This window comes from Periophthalmus magnuspinnatus, chromosome 14, assembly GCF_009829125.3.
Source record: "Periophthalmus magnuspinnatus isolate fPerMag1 chromosome 14, fPerMag1.2.pri, whole genome shotgun sequence".
Taxonomy (NCBI): domain Eukaryota; kingdom Metazoa; phylum Chordata; class Actinopteri; order Gobiiformes; family Gobiidae; genus Periophthalmus; species Periophthalmus magnuspinnatus.
This window is the reverse complement of record NC_047139.1, coordinates 25,076,972-25,096,484: the sequence shown is the minus strand read 5'-3', so window position 1 is coordinate 25,096,484 and position 19,513 is coordinate 25,076,972. Positions and strand designations below refer to the sequence as shown.

Sequence of the window (19,513 nt, the reverse complement as noted above, 5' to 3'; positions counted from 1 at the left end):
AGGACTCTCTTCCTATCCAGAAACAAACATTCTTATACTATGGACAAATCATTACAACTGTTACAAGTAAGAGTAATATTTGATCATGTTTACCTCGTATGTGGGGACACAGGTGGCACTACCAAGCAAAGTTACAGGTCAGATCAATAGACTGTCAAGCCCATTCACATTTATTTTTACAATAACAACACCTGTAATTGATTAAATGCACAATAGCTAATGCTGTGAAACGTTCCAGGAAAAGCAATCACATCTCCATAGATACAAGCAAGAGTTAACCATTTACCAGAAGAGTACATAGTGCATCTTTAAAATGTAAACCTTACATAGGGTTCCTTTAAATACAGTTTATTCCCAATGGCAGGCGTTTTAATTCTATGCCACATTCTTGTAATCCAATGAGTTAAGCGATGGACTTGCTAATACACTTGCCTATGTTATTGTCTCACTTACTCCTCTTACTTGACACCCTCTTAGTTATGTCCACTTCCTCTCACAGTTGAAAAGCTTTCTCAGGGATTGGATTAAAGTGTAAAGTGGACTCCTTGGTGAATCCATTAGAGGTGTAACTCAGCACTGCCTCATGGATTTCAGTCTTTCTAATGTGCACAAGACACATGTTTTCAGATTTCTCATTCTTCTGGACCCCAGGCTGAGTGATGCTGGGAAGAATGAGGTCATCTGTCTCTTTTTTATCAAAATGTTTCTGGGCCTCTAGGCGTGATGCAAGTCGAAATTTACCCTTTGCATATGCTTAAGAGGAGCCAAGACTAGTGTTTTATGTTGTGGGTGGATATAACATGCAACATAATCATTAGAGGAGTAATGTGGGCACGTAAACAACCAGCTAAACTGTTCAACAAATAAATATATATTGCGTAGGAAAGTAAGATTGCAATGTACAAAACAAAGTACGAAGAGGGCAGTTTTGTTCATTATTTCATGAATGCAACCAGCTCTTGGATCAAATGATGGACTTACAAAAGAGGAAAATTCAGAATGTGGATGCAGTGGAGACAAAAAATGGTGGTCTTCAGATTCTACAGATTGCCATATTGATTACATTGTACTTTGCCATGAAATATCAAACATTTACTTTGACAAATGTTTAATCTGATCAGTGACAAGACCCAAGAAATCAGTGTTACCAAGACAAAAATGAGTATTCTAACTATTCATTTTAGCTGTCCTCCATCTGTATTAAACATGATTAGCCTTTTATGTTACGATCTCAACAGAAACCCAGACAGTAGAACCTGGCTTGGGTACAGGTCTGGAATGATTAATCAAAATAATCACTAAAATAATCATTCATTGCGGCCTCCATATTATGAATGAACCCTACATGAAATATGCAGTGTTCATTCCATCTGGTGTAAGCATACATTAAAAGTGATTCCTCTATTTCATATTTTATGGTCTTTCTATTTATAAGCTGTGTTTAAGAATAAAACCCGTCGTAAATTCCATTGACCTTTGAACTAAAGCCATTAGACTTTTATTTTTGTTATACTTTGTTACGTCTGTTTTACTTTGGCCAGCCTCTCTTCCATTTTAAGTAACGGCCACATATAGAGACATACACACTTGCTAACATCTATAAATCTGTCAGGCTTTGTCAATGGCCCTTTCCAATGATTCTTATGTGCTTTGGCTTTAAATTTCAGAAATGCATTGATCTGAGGGGCACCACCAGAGCTTAAGAAGAATAAGGTTCACTTACAGGGCTGTGTAATCAATCAATCATTTTAACAGAGATCGAGATTCAGTCATCAGTTTAGATCTTTTTAAAGGAGAGGTCCATAGCCAGTTGTCTGTCAGGAAAAGCGCGTGGTTTTGAGTTCAGACTTTGACATTGTTTTACGTTAAACACCAACGATGAAAGTCTGTATTGTTTCTGTTCAGGAAATTAATATTGGCAGCCATTTTGGGTGTTTAAAGAAATAAAGATATTGATCAATATGAGGATTTTTGCTTAAGTAATATCACAGCCCAATGAACATCAGAGCAGACCATTTTCTCTGATTTTCGTGTCCAATTTTCCTCCTTCCCTAGACATTTTCATTTGCCTTATGAATGTCAAAGTGCATTGTTGCCCAAATGAGCAAAGTTGCCGACGTTTGCTTAACCAATCAATTTCCAGGCTGAGAAGTCCCTGCATCATCAAAAATAGCACAAAGTGAGCTTCTAGCAGACACACAAGGGCTTAATTGAAAATAAAGTGCTCATAATAGCCGTGTAGTCATCCAGCTGACCTGCCCCTCCCATGCCCCCCACCCGCCCCTGTTACTTTTATTTACTACCACCTTCCCGGCCTTGTAATTTGCCGTCTCTTCAATCAGTGGAAGTGGTTGGTAGTTACCTCGCAGATATTTATGTTAGTTCAGAAGTCCTCCCAAAACTTGTCAACGATTTTCTTCGACCCCGTTGGACCCATAAATTTATTTTCTGCGAAAGCAAAACAACATTTGGGATTAAATCATCACTGGGTTCAAGAAGAAACAGTAAGACTTCATATTAATTAATGATCTACCAGTCGTATAGTTGGACTTTTTTTTTGTTTCACTTTCAAGTTGTAATATTGTATGCATAACACAGTTCATAAAATACATTGGTTCTAGTTGATTTGTAGTTTTGGATGCAAACTTGTGGCTCAGCTGAACAGTTAAATCCATGCTTACAAGGGGGTTTCTGTAACACTTTACTGCAAGTCCTCTCTTGGATATAAGTAATTGCATTCTCTTAATTTACATTAAAGCAAGTGTCAAAATATGCCAAAAAAATACAGTGTAATAATTATGCATGTGTGTTTTATTTATTTCTGTATGTATGTATTTATTCATGTGTGTATTATATTTATGCATTAATTATTTTAGACTGGATATAGTATTTTCTCAGTGTAGAGCGTGCCATTGCGTGCCATTGTGTGCATTTCGGCTGCACTCAGAGAACAGCTGTAGTGATGCCAGAGCACAATAGACCAGACTTGCTACTGTCTTGCATTTGTTCGTAATGCCAACCTATAAATACTTATTTGTATATGAGCATGGCCAGGGTGTGGCCTATGTCCAGTGTGCAAGCTGCATATGTCCAGCTGTTCTCCTGAAAACGACATTACAGAGAAGTTTATACCTGTTTATAAGTGACATTTTGAAGACTTATCACTATTCAGAATATATAGCATTTTGTTTAAAGGGGTATATTATGTAAAATTACCCTTTGTGACCTTTTAATCGTGTTATAATGGTGTCCCTTCATCATTAATTCAGAGTTGTATTTTGATTGATTCATGCATGTTTGAGTAAACTAACCCAAAGGTAAACTAAAATTTGCTGCTTGCTGCTGTAAAATGTTACTATGAAGCGGCCCATACGATGTACAGTTTTGAACAGAAACTCAGTGGATCAGCTTCAATGGTTGAGCAGCATTACATCAATATCACTGTTTACAATTAACAAAATAAATTATGATTTTTATATGTTATAGTTATTTTATAGTTATTAACTGCATGGTGCTGCAAAAGTCAAAAATACTATAAGAAGGGTTTTGTGGCTCCTAAATAGCTTTTTATTTTACTATTTATATTTTTATGTATTTTAAAATACTGTAGTATTCACCCAGTTTTGGGCTCTTTTGACTTGGATATGATTTTTCAATGTATCTGGGACCAAGTTATTTTAGAAGTCCAAGTCCAATTAATATCAAAAGGCTCAGTTTTATTATTTTTCTACTATCTTCATTCAAATACAAGATTAGGCTCAAAAAGTCTCAAACCCTGTGGTTGTCCTTCGTAGTCTGCTGCTGCAGAGTCCTGATTCAGATGTAGTAATCAGTCCTCCCGTTTAGTCCTTGTTTAGTCCTGGTCAGTTCTAGTGCAGTCGTGGTTCAAACCAGCTCTCTGCTCTTTAAACATTAAAGTAAACATGACTGACACGTGCGGTGAACTCTGCGCGTTGCCGCTGATGGATCCTCATCCTCCGCGTGTTTATTTAATCTTGTATTTATCGTCCCTCTGGGTTTGCAGACTCTAGCGGGCGTTTCTCCCTGATCACTGACTCTTTTGTGAAAGTTTAAAAACTCACACGGAGCTTGGACTCGTCTCTGTTTCGCTCTCTGTACAACACGACTCTCCTCCTCAGGTCCAGGGTACAGGACCCCGCCCCCCTGTGAGTGTGAGTGTCTCTGTGTGTGTGTGTGTGTGGGGGGGGGGGGGGGGGGGGGGGGGGGTGTATGTAGGTGTGTGTGTGTGTATGTGTGTGCTGAGCGCAGAGAGAGCGAGAGAGAGAGACAGACACTTGTGTGTGTGAGTGCAGAGCGCAGAGAGAGAGAGAGAGAGAGAGAGAGAGAGAGACTAATGTATTTGTGTGTGCTGAGTGCAGAGAGAGACTAGTGTGTTGGTGTGTGTGCATTTGTGTGCTGAGCGCAGAGAGAGAGAGAAACTAATGTGTGTATGTGCTGAGTGCAGAGTGAGAGACTGGGGTGTGTGTGTGTGTGTGTGTGTGCTGAGTACAGAGAAAGTAATGTGTGTGTGTGTGTGTGTGTGTGCTGAGTGCAGAGAGAGAGAGACTAATGTGTGTGTGTTTGTTGAGTACAGAGAAAGAGAGTAATGTGTATGTGCTGAGTGCAGACAGAGAGAGTAATATGTGTGCATGTGTTGAGTGCAGAGAGAGAGACTAATGTGTGTGTGTGTGTGTGTGTGTGCTGAGTGCAGAAAAAGAGACTAATATGTGTGTATGTGTTGAGTGCAGAGAGAGAGACTAGTGTGTGTGTGTGCGTGCTGAGTGCAGAGACAGAGAGAGAGTAATGTGTGTGTGCTGAGCACAGAGAGAATGTGTATGTGTGCTCACTGCAAGAGAGAGAAAGAGAGTGAGAGAGACTAATGTGTGAGTGTGTGTGTGCTGAGCACAGAGACAAAGAGAGAGTGAGAGAGAGACTTTTAAGTGACTTTTAACAAACATCCCCTCAGTCCCATGTGAGTCACAGTGACACATCTGAGCAGCTGGCCCTCTCCCTTCGGTGACCCCTGCTCCATGGACCACAGCAGTGTGGCTGATGGGGCCGCTCTGTCTCTCTCTTTCTGTTTCCCATCATGCACATAGACACATGGTGTAACTGTACAGTTCTTATCTATTGTCAACTGGCATCTGACACTCGGGTGGAGTCATTTTCTCTGTCCTAACTGTCCTCTTACAAATAATATTGTTTGTTTCTATTCTTGTGTCTTGTAGACTAGTGGCATAAAGATCGTCCTTAATGACCTGCCAAACTAACGTAACTGTATTTTAATGCCATTCCTGGTTTGCCCCATGATACCTACAGTTGTTTGGTGTTCTATAATCTATAAGAGTCCTAATAGACCTCTGTCTACTTTTGACACTGGGAATCATAGTTATACTGTAACATTCTGGTGGAAGGAAACACAACAAATTTCTTCTGGTTGTTTATTTTCTGAACACAAGGGCTATTATAGGCCGTAACCCAGGAGCAAAACAACAGCAGCCTCAGCTCACTAGAGCCAGTCTCCAAAACAGACCAGTAACTGACCACTGAAACCTTCACATCCACTTGTCGCCATAGCAACCAAGTGTCACATAGAAACAGTAACATTAACAACGACACATCGGGTCATTACAACACAGTGAGCATTAAACAGCGTCAGATTGGATTACAAATATATGTAAAGCATACAATACAAAATTGTGATTATGATTAGAAATAAAAGGTGTGTTTGATACAGGCCTAACTAGAAGATGTTTTGTGAGTAATATTACTTCCGAATTCAAAGCATCCACCAGGTAAACAGCTTAGAACGAATGTACATAATGAAAAATAAGACCGCTCGACCCTTAAATGTCATTAACAGACGCCTGCACCACGAGCACATGGACTATGTTTGAGCCTGCACAAAAGTGACAGCAAAAATGCCAAAAATATAATATGGGCACGGGAGAGACACTAGCATTGGCTGTATTTCTGACATGGATTTTCTACATGGATTTTATTATCTTTTTACCAGAACCTATTAGGCAAAAATCCACTTAAATAAGCTTTTAACTTTATTACAGCGGCTTTCCTTCATCATTAACTTACTCAAAGTTGCATTTTGATTGATTCATGTGTGTACTCCTATAATTGAGGCTTGAGTGTTTAGACAATTCCTTTTTTCACCTACCCCTCATCTCCGCCCACAGTTCTGTAGCTAGGTGCCATCATATACTTGGTCATACAAGTAGATTTAGATCTGCTGCTTTCTTCAGTGAAATTATGCTATGAAGATGTTTAAAATCAATATTGGCATTTACAATGAACAAAATGTAAAATTCTGATCGACTTATTTTCTTGTTCAATACTAAGTACGTGAAAAAAGCATTATGTCGTCTTTAAATAACTCGTTGTTGTTGTTGTTTTTGTTTATTCACAACATCAACAACTACTACTACTTTTTCTCCCTGCTGTTAGTGTTATATTTAGACTTTTATGAGGGATACCACTCATCACATATTAGACCAAAGCATGTCCTGACCCGACTGGTACTCAAGATGTGTGAGTCCAATATTTAAGAGTTCAGTTATGGACACGCTTGAGCAGTGAGCAACCTTACCCCAGTCTCTCAAACTTAACACGCTTGTATGCGGAAAATGGGCTGCAGCACTTGTCAGATCAGACAGTAGGATAGAAATCAGTGTGGAGGTACAGCTGAGAATGCATTCTGCTGCACAGTGAGAACGCTGCACCGAGTCTTATACATATGCAACACGGTCCTATAGAAATATTGATATCTGCCAGAGCACTGTTATGTATTTCTGCACATAAAGAAATAAACATGCAGACAATCAAGTTTGTATGGAGCACGTATTTGCAACAACAATCAGTCTTCAAAAATAACTGTAACAGTGTATAATAAATACTCCTTAATTAACCTCTATGAAGCTTGAACAAAGACTTTCATTATGATTCAGGCTTAGTCGCTGCTTATTTAAGCCTAACTCCTAACCCCTCAGTTAAGTGGTCACTAAGCCTGAATCATAACTGACAATGACCATAATAAACACTATTTTTAACAGACTGTCATTTTCCAGTGGTAAGTAATGGTAGTATTTTGGAAGTAGGTAGTTTTATAAGCAGTGATAGATATACAGTAGATAGAGATATAGATATAGATACAGATATAGATATAGATATAGATATAGATATAAATATGGATATACAAATATATAGACCAAGAAAGGTCCAATTACCAGTATGTAATTTTCCAGTAGCACCTGCTCAAATGAGTATCTATCTGTAGATTCAATATTACAGGTTATAATGTATTTAATAATGGTGAGTACAGTATTTAGATATAGCTTTTTTGACAAGCCAATTTCAAATACAACTTTTTAGTCTAATTAGCTTTAATTTTAGTCCAAAACCAAATATATACAAATCATTTAGGCCCCTGTCCCTTGCCCCATTTAGATATTTTCACACTTTTCATTAATGCCACATGAATTATAACAAAGACTTTTACTTTTATTGTTTGTTTGTTTTTCCGCAAAGACATCAAGACTTTTGGATGCGTTGGGATTCAGGGTTGTAATATGTTCCCATCTACTGCTATTCCATTTTCTCTCTCTTGATAAAAAACTAAACTCATACAGTGTTATTACAGTTATAATCTACGATCCGTCCCTTCATGTCCCACGACACTATACAACACAGTGTCCTTCCTTCTCTACAATCTGAGGTGCTCACCCTACCAAGGAAATGTCTACATCTCCCATTGATATTAATAACAAAGTAAAAAAAACAACTATGATCTATACAGACACTATTAGAGAACTAAACCGTGAAAGTGCTGCTTCCTCCTTAACCGTCTCTCCTTGGCGTTCACACGACTCTATTAAAAGTCAGTTTGATTGAGTATCTTTTTAGCTCTCGTGCACTCAGTCAGCAACAGCCTCTGTCTGCACACACCCTCACACCATCGGGATGCAGTTCACAAGGCACACTGCATAAGGAGGTGTCTCGTACTACGGACTCTCTATGTTACCATTTTAATTTGAGGTAAGCATTGCATGGATACACCAACGCACTGAGCAGAGCATGTGATATATTGATTTGCAGGGAGTTTAAGAGGCAATAAAATGGACAATACAGTGATACTTTGGTTGCAGCAGCATGTTTAGACTAAGCTATAACGTACCTCTTTATCTAGCGCTGAGTAAGCAGTCTGGACTTGTGTGTAACAGCCTGAGGTTGGACACAATAGAATAGATGTCTGAATACTTGATGAGATCCTGATTGGGTTACGTGGTTTTTGTCATTAGCCTTTTGCCCACACTATGTTTCTCTAAATGTCCCAAGACTACATGTGTAACTGTATACTGCACGACTATTTCTTACCATCCGAATGTGTAAAGTGCTTTTCAAAGTAAAAATCGGGACAATGCTAATGCCACTAAAGGCTTGGCACCACAGGATCCAATTTAGTAATGGGATTGTATCTTTGTGTTTTTTCAAAGCAGCTGTAAAACTGTTGAAAGTAGATGTGTTTATTTTCTCAATGAGATTGTGACAGTTTATGGCTTTGAGTTTGGACAGACACCAAATGATTTGCTAAGTAAAGGAGTGGAGTTAGACTTCTGGGATGTAAGTCAACAAACATGTTAGCTTTCAGATTCAAGATATTTTTTATTAAAATGAGTACATCACTAAATTTTACTCTTGTTATTCATGAATTTCAACTTATTTGGTAGCACTTTATAATTATTTCACTTAATAGTCTTAACAAAAATATAAAGACTTAAATAACTATGAAAAAAGGTTTAGTAAATGTAATTCAGTCTACCTAATTATTACCCTAACTCCTAACCCCTTAATCAAGAAGTTACTAAGTTCAAATTTTTGTTCATGCTTTAGCTTTGAATTGTTAATAGCTATGGCAATGGTGACATCCCCCTGAAACCCATGGAAGAGGAAATCTACCCAGGCAGGTCACACCCCAGTGAGCTTCTTAGAGTAGATATATGATGGTTTTGCTTTGCTTTATGTTACTTTAATATTTTATAATCCTCGCGATCTCATTATTCCTGTTGAGTTTGTAAAGGGATATTGTTTTATGGCAATATAAAAATGTAAATATCTGTTGCAGGTCATGAATCTAAGTTTACTGTATTTCATTTCAGAGATCAACAAAAGCTCTGTATTCCAGTTATTTTGATGATATAAATGAGGATAATCACAACATGAAGAATACAGTTAAAGGTTTTAATAATTATTTTGTAAATATTGGCCCAGAGCTGAAATCCCAGATTGAGCTAAAATTCAGTGTACAGAAACAACAATGAGGAACCTTACTAATTTTTTCTCTCAGCAATTAACGAACAAGAAGTCAAATAAGTTGTTCAAAAATGTAAAATTTAATTCTAGACAGACTGTCATGATATCGACATGTCATTGGTTAAAAATGTCACAAATCACACCTCTAACTCATATATGTAATTTATCTCTTCAGTCCGGCTGTTTCCCAAGCAATTCAATTCAAAAATGGAAATCAACCGTTTCACAAATCATAGACCAATTTCACTGTTGCCTCAGTTCTCAAAAACTCTTCTCAAAATTGTTAAAATGGGATAGTACTCATCTGAATACCTTGGCATTGCTTGTGGTGTTCCCCAGGGGTTAGTATTGGGGCCCATACTTTTAAATCTCTATATAAATTATATATTTAATGTATCACATTCATTAAAACTAAATCTTGTTCCTGGTGACACTAACATTTTAGTAGTTTAGATTATAATGAGCTTGTAGACATAGTGAATGTGGAACTAAATAAATTAAAACAATGGATGGATACAAATAAACTCTCATTAAATGCAATGCAAGTAAAACCAAAGTAATGACCTTTGGTGACCAACCCAGAATTTCCCCAAAAAAATATTGAGGGTGTACAAATTGAAAATATGTTTGAAATTAAATTCCAAGGAGCAATTATGTATTATGTATTATTTAACAAATTATCAAGGAAAGCCCACATCCAGCACATAAAACCTAAAATATCCAAGAGCATCTCAATTATAAATAAAGCAAACAATATCTTGATCACGATGCACTCCGTACAATATACTGCTCACTGGTTCTCCCTTATTTCATGTATTGTGCTGAAATATGGGGAAACAATGACCAATGCTCAACTAGCCCATTATTCTTATTGCAAAAACAAGCAGTGTGGATCATTCACACGGTTGGTTTTCTATATCATACTCACAATTTTTTCATCCAGTCCAAATTATTAAAATTTCAAGACCTTGTAAAATATTATACTGTAATTATATTATTCAAAGCCTTCAATAAGTTATTACCATGTAACGTGCAAAAGTGTTTTGCTTTTAAAGAGAGAACTTACAATTTGAGAGGCTATAGAAATTTTACACTACCAAATGTTCGAACCACTCACGAGTTTTTGTGTTACTGTCATACTGTACTTTCTCTGTATCAGTGTTGGTTCCACTTTATGCTTATTGTTTCCTATGACCTTTTGCTGCATTTATTGTCATGAATTGAATGAATCTATGTGTATGTTTATGACATATATTTTATATATGTGTGTATATATGGTATGTTTGTGTGTTTTGTGTGTCTCTCCTTTTGTGTGTGTGTGTGTGTGTGTGTGTATATATATATATATATATATATATATATATATATATATATATATATATATATATATATATATATATATACATACATACATACACACACACACACACACACACACACACACACACACACACACACACACACACACACATACACCCCCCCCACCCACACACACACACACACACATACATAGACATACTTTTTTTTTCTTTTTTTCAACTGAATAAGAAGCTTAAACAAATTTGATTTAACATTTAATGTTAAATTAAACATTTAAAGTTTAAATGTTTAAATTTTAAACATTTAATTTATGTCCTAATGGAAGTGGGTAGGGGGTGTGGGATTTAATAGGTTTTCTTCTTCTCACTCCTTTCAAGATTAAATGGGGTTAAAAGTGTATTTGATACATGTGCTCGAAAAGTGAAATGAAATCTATGTAAACAGCAGCTCTGGTTACAAGAGAAATACCACCTTTTAGCTTTTATTCTATGCCATCTTTGCCAATTGAGTATTTTGGTTTCAGGAAAATTAGTCTTTACTGATTTGAAGGATTTTGCTGGGACCTTTTCCCAACAGATATAACATTTTAGTTAGAACTGCATTACTGCTACAACAATGGCTGCCACACATTTTTGTAGTTATAATTCTATTAAAATTATTTCTTTCTGATCTTGGTCTCTCTGATTACTCACATCAGATTTTGTGGTTTGTGTGTCATTTAAATAATCTTCAAGGACTAGAAATCAGAAAATAATCAGATTTTGGTGTGCATGTAAACAAAGCCACTGTTACCACGCTAAATGGTTCAAATCAGGAAGGGCTCCTTTTGCATGAAACCCATCAATGTGTTTGGCTGCATCATCTTACTCTATAAAACACTATCCCCAGGACAGTATTTGCTGGTTCATTTGGCACTTGTCTAAACAACAGGCGCTAAATTATGTATCTCGATACACTTTCTCATTCTGTACCATGTGCCTAGTGTCCCCTACTTCAGAGTGCGAGGCGGATGCGCTGCCCAGTGGATGTGGATCCAAAGACTCCATTCTCAAGCCTGGGGAGACAAAGAAGGACTGGAAAAGACGAAGGCGAGGGCAACTGAGTAACAAGTGAGAGATCTGTAGGAAAACTATTATTACACTGTACAGTCTAGCCTGCCAGAGTGTAAGGAGGGTCTGCCTGTTTATTGCGAAGCTGCATTTATTCTGTGTCAGCACTGTGGTGAAGCCATGTCCATTTAGTGCCTTGTGCACAGCTAAACGACTAGGATACTATGAGCTGTTATCGCCAATAAATGCTGATGATCAGAGGTGGGAAGTACTGCGCTACATTTACTCAAATATATTTACTAATTTTCAGACACCATACGTTACTCCTACTTGATTAATGCATTTTACAGTGTAATAGTATTCTTATTTACCCTACAAGTGCCAAAAGCTTTTGTACTTTATATCCCGGTTTGTCCTTCCATTACATCAACCTACATTATAAATAAGATATAAATAAGTTACTGTTTGTAATTAGACTGGCTCACCCTGACTGACCTGGTGCTGTATTCTCACATAACACCACTAGATGCTTTGTATGTTACTGCTGTCTGACAGTGTGCCAGCTTTGGCCTGCCAGAAGAAGACTAAAGAGCACAGGTGAGCCTGAGCAAAGGCCAGGTGAGGGGAACATCTGCCATCTACTGGTAAAAAAAAAAGTCAAATAAACTTACAGATAGTAGCTTTAAATTGTAGTTTCCCCAAATGCTTTTTTACCACTACTTTCTACTTCTACTTGAGTAATATTATTTTGAAGTAAAAGCACTCTTCCTTGAGTACAATGTCTGGCTACTCTAACTCAACACTGCTGCTGTTGATGTTACAGTAGCTGGGAGAAGACACCAAGCCCGAGTGCGGAGACTGGCAAACCCAAACAGCCGGTGAGCTTAGGACTGGGCGGCCGAGCGACGATGCGCTGCTCTACGCTCTTGGCCATCCTCACAGGGGTGCTGTTGTACCTGGTGCTAGGGGCTGTGGTGTTTCGGGCTCTGGAGACTCCGCGAGAGGAGGGCAAACACCTGCAGCTACAGAGGGCACGACGAGACTTCCTGTCCAACTTCACCTGCGTCGACTATGAGAACCTGCAGGAGTTCATAGAGGTACAACAATGCATCATCATCATCATATAAAACAGTCTGATGATTAACATTAGGGCATCATATGAATATACAACTGTCTGACAGTGAAAACACTTACGAGCTACATGATGAGTTGTTATCAGTCGAATGTCCAATGGGCGTGTTACTTTCTCAAATCTAATTGTGAAAGTCCAGTTCAAGCTGTGTCTCCAGTATTTTCATCATACATATTATTTCTACTCTATGCTACATTTACTATTCTACCTTTTTGGTATTTTAAGTATGTAATGAGAAATTTCTGATGGAATCTTACTGATGTTCATGAGCATAGACCAGTGGTGTCCAAACTATGGCCCAGGGGCCAAATACGGTCCTCAGACCAGTTTTTATTGGCCCTCGGCCTCCTGCTGAACCAGCCCAATTGATCATAAGCAGTACTTTTTACAGCAAATCAAACTATTTTTACCACTATAACCTCCAACATCACATTGCATTGTGATACCTAAAATTAATGTGTTTCAAGCCTTATAAATATACAGCAGCTCTGTCAAAGCTGTGGAAAAAGCACTGCACTGCATTGATCACTGGTCCGTGGCCCTCCGCTTCGAATATGTTTTGAGATGTGGCCCTCAATAAAAACGTTTGGGTACCTCTGCCATAGACCCTTCCTAAGACATAGTTGTATTTCTACAAAGAGCCGCTACTCCTTCAGTATGTTGTCTTGGGGCTGTTGTGGATACAGAAAAGTGAGGGAGCATGGTGATTATTATTATTATTACCATAGATGTGGTGTAAATATGATATAGCCTTACTGATTTTGCGTATACTGACCTGACTGACCAATTGCAGAGGCCATAAACCTTTTTTAAGATGGTGTGGTGTTCCTGACCTCATTTGAACTAGTTTCATTGACCTCTGTGGCTGCTCCATAAATGCACTGCAGGCCATTCTACCAGGCAAGTCCAGGTCGGTCTTTGTAATAAAGCCAGAGGTGACGATTCTTTCCAGAGATAAATCTAAATGAAGAGGACTGTGTTGAAGTGGTATCGGTATTAAAAGTGCAGACCGGTTTGCTGACTTGATATTGATATTACTTGGTTTGCTGGGATAGTACCTGTGGTAAATATTTACCATAGTCATTTAAGTGGCAGTTTAAGAAAGGTACAAAAATACAGGAAGTAGCTCAAAGTTCTAAACCTAAGTACCTCCACCTGTGTCATGACTACAGAAAATTTCATCCAAAATGCAGTGACAATTTACGCACAAGGAACAGATTTTTCTGGCAGTTTAAAACTTCATTTAACAAAATAAAGGTGTTGTCATTTACTTTTATTAGTCTAATCATAACTGTTGTGTAATTTAGACAAACTTGGCCCTTGTTAACATTATGTCACTTCTGCTGTCCATGTCCAACCAAGAAATAAAATTATAAACTTCATGAAAATCGTCAAACTAGGGAAAAACAGGCTATTTTGTTGTTGTTGTTTTTTTGTTAAATCTTACATTTCTATGCATATAACATACATATAACAAACATATAACTATCTTTTAATAAAATATGTACTCTAATCTGTCATGTGAAGTTGCAATCATGCAACAAAGCATACATTTGTGTTCCTAGAAGAGAAAAGCAAATCAGTATAGTTACGGTCTGACTGAGCAGTAACAAGTCACTTACTTTCCCCCATTAAGAATATTTGGATTAAAAGTCTCTTGAGATTTATGGTAATTTATTTAGACACTTGAGGGCCAGTGTAAGGACAGGTGTGGTGTGAACAGGGCAGCCCTGGTTGGTGGAGGAACTTGAAAGCTGATCTACTCTTGGGGTGTTTGTTATCTCACTTGGCAACTGAGATATCATTTCTAAATGTTTGTCTCCACTCCAATATGTAGATAGTAAATCACAGTTTTAGCACTTTAGCAGTTTAGACATAACTGTATGTACAGTAGATGACAGACCAGGTTTAAACAGGCTCAAACCTATTTATTAAGTGCAAATGTATAATGTCAAACTTCATAGACTGGCTGCAAGTGAGTGGCTAAGGATTAGCGTTTAAAAGGCATGCATGCACTACTGAATGGGTGATCCATATGCTGTAAACATAAGTCCCCATAATGTGAGAGACCCAAACAGCTGCTGAAAAGTCATTCTTCAGATACTATTAAAGGTTTACATTCTCTCCAGCACGATGCATGCGCCTCAGGTTTCAGTGCATCAAAGTCAACATGTCTTTGTTGTCCCAGACACACTGTCCACAACTGTCCATGACAACGTCACAGACCACAACAGGCCAGGCTTTTCTGGGATGGCCTTTTCACTCTCCTATGTTACGATGTCTATTTGTCAACTATTATGTGAACAAAGAACATTAAGACCTAATGTATTTAGTGCCAATCACCATGTAATGTCTGAAAATTAGTGGTCTAACAAAGCAAAAGCACACTGATCTGTAATGTATCTCTGTATCTCAACAGATAGAATTGCTGTCATTACTACTTGCAACACGACAAAAGACAATATTTTGACATTACTTATAATAAATAGTGCAGTTAAGTTCACAATTAGGGCCATCGTTTTTGATGTATTTTATTTCATATCTTTTCTGTTATTATTGCACTGCTGTTTGGGACGACATTTTTCTAAAGGGGAGTAACTTTTGTCCAAATCAAATATAAAAACATGGGAGGAAAAAATCTCATTAGATCGTTTTCTCCATGTAGGCACAATCTTGTGGCAATTTTATTTCACAAGATCTTGTCCCTTCTCTATTACTTGTGTTATTTTTGTAGCTTAATTTGTTAACTTCCTGTTCCAAAAAACTGCATTGCCTGGGAGTGGGAGGAATGAGATACGGAGTCAGATAATGTTTTCTAATGGACTCAAATATAATCTGCGGAAGACTCAGGAATCGTGTAGAAGCAAAGCTGACAAGATAACACAGCAAGTATCCCTCTGATAGGGGTCATTATATGTGAATATGTTTCAATATTAAAAGAAAAGTGTTTTCAGCTTAGCAAGTTGGAGTTTATTAAACAAATTCATATTTCTCCATCAGTCAATATACAGGCATAAGAATTGGAGTCGATTGAAACACTCTGGAGCTTATTAAGCTATTATCAAACACATAACCCAATCACGTCCATATAGTCTACTCATAAGGTATATTCAGAATCCTCTTCTTACACTAGCTCTCTCTTAAATATCTTCCCCATTTCAGGAGGTAGTGGAGGCTATCGGTGCTGGAGTACAAGCCGCAGGTAATGCGTCCTTTGTGAGCCAGTGGGACCTCGCCAGTGCCTTCTTTTTCTCAGGGACCATTATCACTACCATTGGTGAGTATTGTAGTAATTAGAATACATCTTTAGTAGATGAATAGTCCAACAATTATTTCTACTGTGAATTTAGATTTCCAAAACACATTTTAATCAAATAAATGTTGAAATCTGGGAACTGAATGGTTTAAAAAAGCGAATATTTACAAATAGAAATACAATACAAAAAGTGTATTGTTGATGAAAATCTGAGCATTTTCATTCATTAATGCCACTGTCTATGTTCAAAGTTTTTTCATAAGTGTTTTAAAGTTTGTATAGTCCAGAAAACAATCAAGATAAAAAATGTAGTTGTATTTTATTGATTAATCGTCTACGTGTTGAGTACATTATTTATTGGATGATCTCTTAGGGTTTGGGAACATTTCTCCAAAAACTGATGGAGGACAGCTGTTCTGTATTTTTTATGCCTTGGTGGGAATCCCCCTCTTTGGTATCCTGCTTGCTGGCGTTGGAGACCATCTTGGTACTGGACTGAGAAAGGCTGTACTTAAAATTGAGACAATCTTCCTGGTCAGTTTCCACACATTCTGTTTGTTTATATGACTTTATCAAATCATTTGCTCCAGTAATTTATTTGTCCTTTTCCTCAATAGAAATTCCGTGTGAGCCCCACTATTGTAAGAATCATATCAGCTGTTCTGTCCATTCTGCTGGGATGTCTGCTCTTTGTGGCTGTGCCCATCCTGATTTTCCAAGAGGTGGAGGGATGGTCTCTGCTTGAGTCAGCATACTTTGTAGTTATCACACTTACAACGGTTGGCTTTGGTGACTATGTTGCAGGTAATGTAATAATGCAGAACATATATAGCAGTGAATGACACAAACAGGATATAAGATAAGAAAATAAGATCAGTAAATGTTTATTTGTCACAGAAAGGAGAAAGAATTACAGAGGTGCACTTGCAACAGAAATCTATTGTGCTAACTCTGGCACATTTATGCTGTAGCTGCCTGCTGACACACTGACTAATATGAACTGTTCTAATTCAAATAAATAAAGTAATAAAAGTCCAAAATATAATCAGACTATGTGACAAATATCTAATTATAAATAAATATAATAATGTCTATGTAATCCCTTAGGCGTCAACGTAGGGTCTGTAATAAAAGAAAAATGAATTCTGTCAAAAGCTTTCAAGAGCGAATGTGTTCCGCCACTCATCTAAGTAGCTTCTTCAGTTATTTTGCTACAACAACAAATAATAATTCACTATGAAATCAAATCGATTCCCTCCTCTGTAATAACTCCTGTATCATCCACCCTCAGGTGATTCTGGATATGAAGGCAGTGACCACTGGTACAAGCCGCTGGTCTGGTTTTGGATCCTGCTGGGCCTTGCTTACTTTGCATCTATTCTGGCCATGATTGGAAACTGGCTCCGAGTGCTGTCGAAGAAAACCCGAGCAGAGGTACATGTCTGGTCTCCTGTTTTGTTTTTCCTGTGCCAGAATCCAGCCCTTTGATAATTTGTCGGGCTGGGAATCATAGGGCCTTTCACGATTCGATGCGATACACATTATATGGCCCATCATACGATAATATCACAATAACAGTATTTCTTTGTTAAACCTACATGCACAAACCTAATATAAAATACTATTGCCTAAACAAGTTTCCTTCCACTAATTAAGCAACACTGCAGCACTGTCACAAAATAATTAACTAAAATCTACATCGATACAACAGCCCACGATAACGATACTATGCCACCAAATGTTGTATCACAATTTAATGATATTTTGATATTTTTGCTCATCCCATTTTAGATGGAGGAACTGCGGGCCCATGCCTCTGACTGGACACAAAACATCCAGAACATGTCGGTGGACTTCAAGATTCCCGGGAAGATTGACGATCCGTTCAAACGTCGTAGGCGAAGGCGTCGTCATGGAGGCCGCAGCCACCGTAGCCAGAGTCACAGTGTGTCAGCAACTGCTCAGGGTGGGAACCAAGAGGGCCAGGAGGGAAGTCAGTCCGAGTCCGAATCATACACATCATCTTCCTACACATCAGATGAGGACTCCGAATCCGGTTCAGAATCTGGGTCCCAGGCCACGCAAACAGACCGAGTCCCCGAAGAAAAGCCTGTCGAGCCTCCACCTGCACCACCCCACCTGTCTCAGCCACTGGACTACTTTGGGGAAAACCTTGCCTTCATTGACGAATCCTCCGATGCTCAGAGTGGAAAACTACATGTGGATCCACTCATAGATCCCACAGAGCCCAACGGTATGCAGCCTCGACACCCAAAGAGGAGACGCCATAGGAGGCATGTCCCGCACAGAAGCACCCATCACAACAACCACACTACCACCATCCCTGAGGCAAAAGAACCCAATGGAAACGCAAAGCCAATTTCAGATCCACCACCTAAGCCTTAGTAAATGACTGCAAGAGCTCCATTACTAGCACAAGTATCAAGGGAATTATCAAATCAAATGAGATGCTTTCAAAGAGAATGTAGCTATTTATTTATTTGTGTAGGCCTATTACGTACTTACAGACACTTAATGGAAGCCTTGTGTTTGCATTTGAAGGTCTTAGCATGCGGGTGTGTATGCCTCAACCAAACATATTAAAGTGACTCTAAAGCTACAGTTGCCTAAATAAAATGGGGAGTGACTGCTCTCTGCTGGGCCTTATTGAAAATGCACTAACTACAGCATTGTTTATTTTACGTTGCTCTCAAACACAGAGCTAACCATATGCAAAACTTTATCTAACTGACTTCTATAGGTCAAAACTTGATGTTCACAAAAACCTTAACTCTGCCAACCAACAAACGGGTACTAAACATGCTGTTACACTTTTGTGTCTTTTTATATTGTGAAATACATGTGCATTTTGGGAGGCTAATGTGTTACTTTTCACATATACACTGCAAATATTAAATAAAACCCTTTAACAGTACAAGGCTTGTCTCAAATCCACAATCACTGTGTTTTTACTGTATACTGTGATCATTCAGGCAGCCTCTTGGTGGCAGCAATGGTTTCTTTTTGCAGACCTGCTCATAAGAAACAAGTTATGTTGAAATGCAGATAATTAAATTGAATGAGGTGGATTAAATCATCTTTAAATTAATGTTTTGACATCAGCAAGTGGGTACCATATCATTCACCTGGCAGTGTGTGCTGGGTTTTCCCTGTATGGAGTGTTGAAGTACTAGGCCTAGTTGCTTTTTAAAGCACATTCCTGTACTTTTTGCCAACTAGTAATATTTTATTTTTACATGTAGAGTGGCAATTAGTTATATTCTGCACTGATTAGTTTAGGCCCATATAAAGGTATATGTTATTTATATGTTTTAACTACGTGGTGGTGGTTGTAATTCACAATGTGGAGAAAGTACAAATGCGGTGTTGTCTGATGACCTTCAGTGTGTATATATGGCCTATACTGTATGTTCC

The 19,513-nt window shown here is 38.1% G+C and overlaps 1 protein-coding gene across 1 annotated transcript; it reads left to right on the top strand.

Annotated features, from left to right (window-relative positions):
- Nucleotides 1–2,331: 2,331 nt before the first annotated feature.
- On the top strand, nucleotides 2,332–19,134 carry LOC117381311 (potassium channel subfamily K member 4). The gene is made up of 8 exons (XM_055226751.1): nucleotides 2,332–2,504; nucleotides 11,624–11,750; nucleotides 12,514–12,787; nucleotides 15,985–16,099; nucleotides 16,452–16,612; nucleotides 16,696–16,882; nucleotides 17,370–17,512; nucleotides 17,870–19,134. Coding segments are annotated over exons 1-8 (1,623 nt in total). The 5' UTR covers nucleotides 2,332–2,503; the 3' UTR covers nucleotides 18,485–19,134.
- The last annotated feature ends 379 nt before the right edge of the window (nucleotides 19,135–19,513 follow it).